Source organism: Seriola lalandi, unplaced genomic scaffold (genome assembly GCF_002814215.2).
Source record: "Seriola lalandi dorsalis isolate HSWRI2012SDOR001 ecotype SW California unplaced genomic scaffold, Sedor1 jcf7180002054767, whole genome shotgun sequence".
NCBI lineage: Eukaryota > Metazoa > Chordata > Actinopteri > Carangiformes > Carangidae > Seriola > Seriola lalandi.
The window spans coordinates 1,198,408-1,207,247 of record NW_019525320.1 but is presented as its reverse complement, the minus strand read 5'-3'; the positions used below and the strand labels follow the sequence as shown (position 1 = coordinate 1,207,247).

Sequence of the window (8,840 nt, the reverse complement as noted above, 5' to 3'; positions counted from 1 at the left end):
GGGGGGGGGGGGGGGGGGGTGTATCATTTTCTTTATTTTCTTTCTTTCTTTTTTTCAGTGACTAACCCACTTTCTGCGCATTCTTTTGAGTGCTGATAGAGGTTTCCCATAAATGCAGTTTTAGTTCACAATCCGCCCTGCGGAGAGAGAGAGAGAGAGAGTGAGAGGGAGAGAGAGAAAGAGAGAGAGAGAGAGCGAGAGAGAGAGCGAGAGAGAGAGCGAGAGAGAGAGCGCTCCTCCTCCTCCTCCGTCTCTTCCCACCACTCATCCCAAAAAGCCAAGGTAAGACGGTCTTCACGGCGGAGTCCTCTCATCAATTGCCCCCCTCGCATAATGGAAACTGAATTCAAGCGGCTGTGGTACGTCTGTCTCCGGTACTTTTCCGCTTTCACCTCAACAGTAACGTTTGTCTAACGTGGCTGTTCCTCTTCGTGAAAATAACTTCTGCCCTGGCATTTTGTTGTTTTGTTTTTTTTCTTTCTTACAGACACGCTTTCAGAAATAACCAAACCTACGACTTGTAACTAAAGTGCTCTGGAAGAAGGTCGCGTTTTGTAGATGGAGAATTTTGAATCGGTGAGTAGAAAGAGACTGTAGCGAACATAAAGCTGCTAATGTATTTTGCTGCATTTAGTCACCAACCTGTTCGGCTAATTGTGTCGCTTTTGCTGATTCCGGTTTGAGGCTTAGGAGACAATATTTTTCTATCTAGAGTAGTTTAAAAAAAAAAAAAAAAAAAAAAAGCTTGTTTAGAATCGGGTTACATGTAACTAGATGAATTTGATCTGAATAACCATAAACTAGTTTCATTAATCTAGAGTAAAATACAGATGCATCTGCAGTTGTCTGGTTGGAACTCAACAGGTTTTGAATCTCCTCTTGTATCTCTCTCTTAAGCAGATTATAACCCTGTAAATTTCCCTATTTATAGAAAAGAGCTTAGCAAAAATCTACCAATATAGACTGTTTTGAGGTGCAGTTTTTTGCTTGCCTGCCTTTTAATTTTTTAACTGTAAAATGCAGTGAACAGAGGTCTTGAGAAGACTGCTTCTTAACTGTAACTCAATAGAGGGGACCTGAGAAATATAGCCTTAAAGTAATTATAGGGAAGACGATGCTTATTGGAAATTGTAGGCAGCCCCTGTAATCACATTAAAGCTTACTATATCAAATAGAAATATATTTCATGTCGTGCTCTGGAAAGGTTTCTCAGTCTAAGTGTGATGTTCAATTTCATTTCTATTAAAGATACTTTTTTGCTGTCTCAGCTAGACTACCTTGTTAGAATCTGAGCTGTGTGGTTCGTCCATTACCTTTTCTCTCTAGTTCACCTTTTTCTCCTCCTATCAGTTTCTTTAACTTCATCTTTTCTCTCCCACATCTTTAACATTCAATTATCTCAAATTCTCTTCCCCCTTTTTCCTGTTTTCTCATCGATTGCTCACACTCTCTTCCCATGTCCTGATCATAATAGCACTCCTGTGCTTCCTATCCTCACAAGCTCCCTCCCTCTCTTCCCTGTAGATGGTGACTGAGCTGAAGTCAAGCTGGTTGTGAAGGTGCTGGATTTGTTCTCCCCTACGCCCCAAGCCGGACACAGCATGGCGGCGGGAGTAGCAGCATGGCTTCCCTTTGCCCGGGCGGCAGCTATCGGCTGGATGCCTGTGGCCAATTTGCCCATGCCAGTGGCGCCCACTGAGAAGAGCAAGCGGCAGGATGAGCTAATCATTCTTAATGTCAGTGGACGGCGCTTCCAGACCTGGAGGAACACGCTGGACCGCTATCCAGACACCTTGCTGGGCAGCTCAGAGAAGGAGTTCTTCTACAACGAGGAGACTAAAGAGTACTTCTTTGACCGGGACCCTGACGTGTTCCGCAGTGTGCTTAACTTCTACCGCACTGGCAAGCTCCACTACCCACGCTATGAGTGCATCTCCTCCTATGATGAGGAGCTGGCTTTCTTTGGCATTGTCCCAGAGATCATTGGTGACTGCTGCTATGAAGAGTACAAGGACAGGAAGAGGGAGAACGCAGAGCGTCTGATGGATGACCAGGAGGACAACAAGGACGCCAAGCTACCCAACATGACCTTCAGGGAGACCATGTGGAGGGCCTTCGAGAACCCCCACACTTCCACCATGGCCCTTGTCTTCTACTACGTCACTGGCTTCTTCATTGCCGTCTCTGTCATCACCAATGTGGTGGAGACGGTTCCCTGCGGCACGGCGCCCAACCAGAAGGAAGTGCCGTGTGGTGAGCGGTACACCGTGGCCTTTTTCTGCATGGACACGGCCTGCGTTATGATCTTCACCGTGGAGTATCTGATGCGCTTGTTTGCTGCGCCCAGCCGCTACCGCTTCATGAGGTCCGTCATGAGCATCATTGATGTAGTGGCCATCTTGCCCTACTACATCGGCCTGGTGATGACTGATAACGAGGACGTGAGTGGCGCTTTCGTGACACTCCGTGTTTTCCGCGTGTTCCGTATATTTAAGTTCTCCCGTCACTCGCAGGGCCTGCGCATCCTGGGCTACACGCTGAAGAGCTGTGCCTCCGAGCTGGGCTTCCTGCTCTTCTCCCTCACTATGGCCATTATTATCTTTGCGACCGTTATGTTCTACGCAGAGAAGGGTTCAAGCTCCAGCAAATTCACCAGCATCCCAGCCTCCTTCTGGTACACCATCGTTACTATGACAACGCTCGGGTAAGAGCAGAGCAGACACCTCTTTTATCTGGTTGCAAGTGCTGTGTGCGCGCTGGTGAGTGTGTGTGTGTGTGTGTGTGTGTGTGTGTGTGTGTGTGTGCGCATGCAAGTGCATGTTTGTGTGCGTGTGTGTATTTGCAGTTGAGTCTGTTATGTGTGAGTAAATGTTGGATTATGATTTGACTTGAATTGTGTGTCTGACTCCGTGGCCCAAAAACCTACAACTGCTTCAGAAGTCAGTGACACCCTTTCCAAGACATACTTTACAAACTTTACGCATAAGATAAGAGACTGCTTGTCTGAGAAATGGCTGTATTCTTCTGGGGGAAGAATAGCCATCCTGATACTCTCTCTCAGTAATGGCTGCACCATTGTCTGCTCTTTACACATCACCTAAAATAGGGGCAGAGAGAGAGAGAGATAGAGAGAGAGACATAGGAGATTGTGGAGTAGAGAAAAGGAGAGAGTTGAAAGCATTTTAGTGAAACAAAAACATTGGAGAGAAAAGACAGAAACAGGAATGATCCAATTTCTTCGCCCTCTTACTTGCCCTGTGGTCAGTGGACATGCTCTTTCAGTTCACAATGAACTGAAACAGTGACTTCGCATTTCGAGAGCCCTCCTCCTCCTTCACTCACTCTGTGAGTTACACTCGTGGCTGGCCTTGAAAATTAAGTGCCTCGTGGTACAGAGGCTCTGATGCAGAATATTGAAATGCTCTCAATTTTGAGAGGCAAGCGACTGGTGCAGTTATTTGTGTTTGAGTAACAGGCAGAGATAATTATTATTATTTACACGCAGTTTTAAAAGGCATACATGTTTCCATCACAGTGAATGCCTAATTAACCTGCCACCCAGGGCTCTTGTTCTTTCCTTTCACTGTCATGAATTGGCTTTGCTAAAGTTTTACAAGAGGAACATGTGCAGTATTTTGATGCATTCATTTGTTTGTTACGCTTCCCAACCTGTTTTTCCTCATTTTTATATCATCATATATTTCCAGCAGTCGTCATTTTATGGTAGTGAGGGGACCCACAAACACATCATTCATTTCACACAGTGTACATATACACACTCACACACATGTTTGCCTTTTCTGGAGTTGTGAGGACACTTATTGACATAATGCATTCCCTAGCCCCCCCCCAACCTCAACCATTATAAGGTACAAGTCTTAACCCTGAAGTTGTGAGGACCGGCCGAACAAAATGTCCTCACAATAATGGTTTCAAACAAAAATCACACACACACACACACATGCACAGTGTTCTGTGAAGCAGCACTATTAGGCCTAATGGTAATGTGTTTTATGTGCGTCCCCTGTTGTGGATGTGTGAGTCAGACTGAGGCTGACAAATTGCAGCATCCTGCTAAATGTCAGAGTCATGGAGGCCATAAATGGCTGTGAGCTCATTGCTGTGACACACTTGGCACCCTGTCACCGTGCCCTGCCATTCACAACCTGCCCAGAAGATCTGGTGTTGAGCAGATGTTTGATTCTGGATCGATTGTTTGGTGTGTGGACAGATGACTAGCCGCTGCATTATGGGAAAATAGGAAGGCATTCTCTGCTCTGCTGTCTATTCATTTTGTGAACGCGCAGCAGCTCGCCTTGCTCTCCATGCTGGCCTGTACTCTCACACAGTAGCAGTCTCTTCCCACTGGAGTGAGACATGAGACACTAAACCAGTCTCCTGTTGCTTTTACAGTACGATTGTGGTAGAGGAGGGTTTGTGTGTGTGTGTGTGTGTGTGTGTGTGTGTGTGTGTGTGTGTGTGTGTTAAGAGGGGGGTAGTTGTTGAGCTTGGCCTCATCAATAAAGCAGGGGCCAGAAGTGGGTGTCAGAGTGACTAATGATGTGGCCCACTGCATCTGCTGACTAATGTAAACCTGCTTGACATTCTGGTCTCTGCTCTTGGTTTACGTCATAAACACACACACACACACACACACACACACACACACACACACAGACTAACCATACTAACATAGACCATGTCTGTCTTTATGCATTTGGGCATGTATACATGCGAAATGTTATAAGATCTTTTTTCAGGGTCGTCCTATTCCAACACTGACTGTGATTTCAGATTTTCAGATAACCTTTTTTCCCCTCTTTCATCCACCAACTTGCATTGGAACCTGTGGAAAAGTATCCTGACTGCTTTGCAGCAGTTAATACTCATCTGACTAAGTAAGATGAAAGCCAGTTCCCACACGACGATGTTTTCCTTGACTTCTTGTCCTCCTGTCTCTGTGCCTCAGGGCTTAGTTTTGTGCTGTTCAGAATGTGTTCTGCTTTGTTCTCCTCGTGGAGAATCTCATATCATCTGCACTCTCATATTTAATTTACTGCTAACTTCTGAGCTTTAGCCCCAGTATTTGTGCTGCACTCTGAGAAATACTATCTGTGATTTGATTTTTTGTGTGTGTGTGTGTGTGTGTGTGTGTGTGTGTGTGTGTGTGTGTGTGTGTGCGCGCATACAGTATGTATGTCAGTGCGGCTTTATACACACACATTTGTTGTTATTAGTGGTATGCCCTACCTGTGCCACATACATGCTGCCGTGCCCGCTGTGGCTTTTTGAGTGTTCTGTTTTATCTGACAATAATCCGGCCTCAATCAGAATCCATAATCCCCCTTCAACAATGGGCAGTGAAAAAATACCAGGTGAATAGCTTTTTGGAGTGGAGCTCACCTTTTTCTTCCTGGAAATGGAAGTTGCTTTAATGACAACAGTATGTCAGAAGAGGAGAGGAAGAAATTAGGGATAAAGGAAAACACACAATAGGATATCTATTTATTGCATCCGACTTTTTAGTTATTTTCAAAAGCAGGTTGCAGCAAGACAGGATTACTAAGGACATATTTTGGTATAAACTGGCTTTGGTACAAACAAGATCAGAATCTAAAATCCTCAAAAAGTTTGCCCAAGGGCTGTGCTGCTTCTTATGACCAACTGGACAGAAAGAGGTTTACCCTCCAAGCAAGTTACCAAACCATCAACCAACACTGCCGCCCTTAGAGCCCTGTGCTCGCTCTATAGCAGGGCTAAACAGCTTAGCTCAAATCCTGCAAATGAGGGGCAGGCAGGCACACACACACACACACACACACACACACACACACACACACACACACACACACACACACACACACACACAGTGGTGAGGCTTTAGCTAAATCAGAGACATTTAGGCAATAGGACCTGTGAGGGATTTTATTCCCTAGGTTGTTAAACAAATTGATTTTGACCTTTTGAGTGATAATAACTTAGGCCATTTGTCATATTTGGTTGAACCTATATTATAAACTGGTTGGGGATCATACAGAAAGGGTATTTATGCGTATTTGTGAGGGAGACGCAGCAACTGCTAAACCATAGCTTTTTCGTTACAGGTCCATCTAGATATTCATGTAGTTCACGCCTTTATTTTCATTGTGGAAGAGACACAAAAAAGCAAACTCAATTTGTTCCAGTGTGATCCCAGTACAGCAGTGCAGTTTGTAAAAATCTCCAACAAGACTCTTTTTTTTTATTACACTTATTCATCATGATCTGTTTAGACTAATTTTCTCATATCAGATTATGTTTAGTTGTGGGACCAAGTGCTTTAATAGCATATATGATAGTAAGTCTAAAGTTGAACCTCTAAATGTAGTAGAAAATGAATTTAATAAAAATCAGAAAAAAATTCATTTAAGATATTCAATATTTATTTTACATATTATGTGTTTTGCCTCTAGCAATGAATCATAGTCAGTTGAATGAATTATGTTTGGAATTACTTAATGGTTTCATCATAACAACTAACATTAAAATGCTAATTCGGTCACATATGAGTTGGATACCTCTCTACCTGTATCTATATATAACTTTTTCATTGACTGCACCACTTGAGAAACTCATTTTCTCCATAAAGATAGTTGACCAAGCATTATATAATTACTAGGAGGAAATAAATTGCTTTTTTTTTTTCCTATTTAACCCTGGCTATTCACCTCTTCACCAGTCTCTGCTGATTTTTGAAGGAGAATTTCATGTAATGAATGAAGATATGAACATATGATCTGCTTTTAGTCAGCAATATAGCGAGCCATTATGGCTAACGTAATTTATATACCACTACTGGCTGTGGGAGCTGTTACACTGTCAGCTTTTACACAACCACGGCCAAGACCTGTGAATCACTGCCTCCATCTCTGGTTTGTTGTGCAGTTTTGTTTCTGGTGTTGCGCTCATTCATGGATGTCCCCACTACTTGGAGAAACAGTCTGCAAATTGAGGCTTTGTAGGCAAGATTAAGATTGTTAACGTAATTCCCTGCGTAGCTTGTTAGCTGCCTAACTACGTCCATGGGAGAAAAAAAAAAAAAAAGGCCACAGAAATGGTGACAGGCGTGAATAAGATTCACGCAGCTGAACAGGTTGTTGTCCATCAACTTACAGAAATGACTAAACAGCTACTCAACTCATACAAGTTCTCCAGTTAACTGGTGATTTGTTACTGACTGGTTAGAGCTAAACAACAAGAAATCAGCTGATATCAAAACAATCATGCTGAATGAATGAAGCATAATGATACAAAATGTCGGTTCAGTATGGTTATCAGGCTAAGACCACCATTGGCTTTACCACAGCGTTTAGGTTATGTTTGGTATATGAAATGTATATTTGTTGTCTTTAACAGTGGCACGGGAATCATTCAAGTCGTTCTGAATAATAATCATAATAAAATGAAAGTTTAATAGCTGTTTTTTTTGCAAAATTCCACCTTCATTCTCTTTCAGAACATCATTGCCACTAATGCATGTAAAGCTTTATTATATAACTTGCTTTTGTTGTCTTGTAGTCACTTAACACGACTATAAACTGTTTGATGCAGTATATAGTAGATAGTAGTAGTATATTAGTATTTGAGCAACAAAAACAACCAGTTCCAGTGCTCTCTCTATTACACATAACAAAACATAACAGCCGTTCTCTGTGCATCTTGTCATCTTTGCAGTCTCATTAGGCTCTTCCAATTGATGAAGTATTGATGAGAGCTGGAGTGTTTGGTTGTGTTGTAGTCATTAGCATAGCCATGTCTGAGTATGATTAATATCCTTATCAAAGAGCAGCTTCTTTTGATGACTGCGCCTCCAAGATCAATGCACTGCTCTCTGTCTCCCAGACAACCACAAAGGACCTCTCACGTACGCCGGTGTTGGCTGGTTGCATGTGTCTGTGGGTATTGGGGGGGGGGGGTTCACTTGTGCCCATAAATGCTGTATATATGGTTGTGTGTGTCTGTTTAAAGTATATGTGCATCTCCACAACTCATTGTCAGCGGGCTCTGTTTTTATAGAGCGTTTATTCTGAAGCAAACAGCTTGTGTGAGAAACAATGATCAATGCAGATGAGCGGATATTGATTTGGGCAGTAGTGAGAAATGTGGCAGTCATTGTTAGTGCCACTAATTAGAATAGGTGATGAGAGTGTGACTGAAACATAGCACCTAAATGTGATGTCGCTGACCCCTTATCTGGGATTTCTGAGAACAGTTAAGGAAGTCATTCGCCCATGGTGATTTACGTCCAGGTCTGTTCGTAACCTTTTCCTTTTTAAGGTCAAGATTAGTGGTGAGCTGACCTGCTCTCATATCAATTAAGACCTTTTGGGAGTTTGCATAATGACAGGAGATCATGAGTTCATGACATGCATACACTGCAGGGGGTTGGCGTGTGAATGATTCATGGCTCTGTGTCGTCGTGGTTACTGTACGTGTGATTTTAAAAACGTGCATCTTTCTGTTCATTAGAAATCATTAACTGAAGTATACGTTGAAACACAAATAGTCTATTCTGCGTGTACAGTCAGAGCTCTCCAGTGCATAGCCTGAACAAAATCACATTGTTTTTTTTTTTCTTTCAGTGTCCTCAATTTCTTCATTAAATCAAGATTAATTATTCATTAAAATAGTAAAAGTTATTACGCTGGGTTTTCAAGGGATTGATTCATGGAGTTGATATATGGAGATATTCTAGGCAACATCCACATTTACAGTCACAGCGTTTGGCAGGCTCTCTTATCAAAGGCATACTTCTTTTTTTTTTTTTTTTTTTTTTTTTTTTTTAAAAAAAAATAAAAAAA

At 42.5% G+C, this 8,840-nt stretch overlaps 1 protein-coding gene across 3 annotated transcripts in view; it reads left to right on the top strand.

Moving 5' to 3' along the window:
* Window positions 1-278: 278 nt before the first annotated feature.
* The window catches only part of kcnd3 (potassium voltage-gated channel, Shal-related subfamily, member 3), a 92,698-nt gene continuing 84,136 nt past the window's right edge, over window positions 279-8,840 (top strand). For 2 of the 3 annotated variants that reach the window (XM_023425285.2, XM_023425284.2), the window contains exons 1-3: window positions 279-359; window positions 488-576; window positions 1,525-2,704. In XM_023425285.2, coding sequence (XP_023281053.1) covers window positions 1,602-2,704 — 1,103 coding nt within the window. In that variant the 5' untranslated portion in view covers window positions 279-359; window positions 488-576; window positions 1,525-1,601. Of the gene's footprint in view, window positions 577-1,524; window positions 2,705-8,840 lie in introns of all 3 variants that reach the window. The other variant, XM_087179001.1, reaches the window with a different exon arrangement.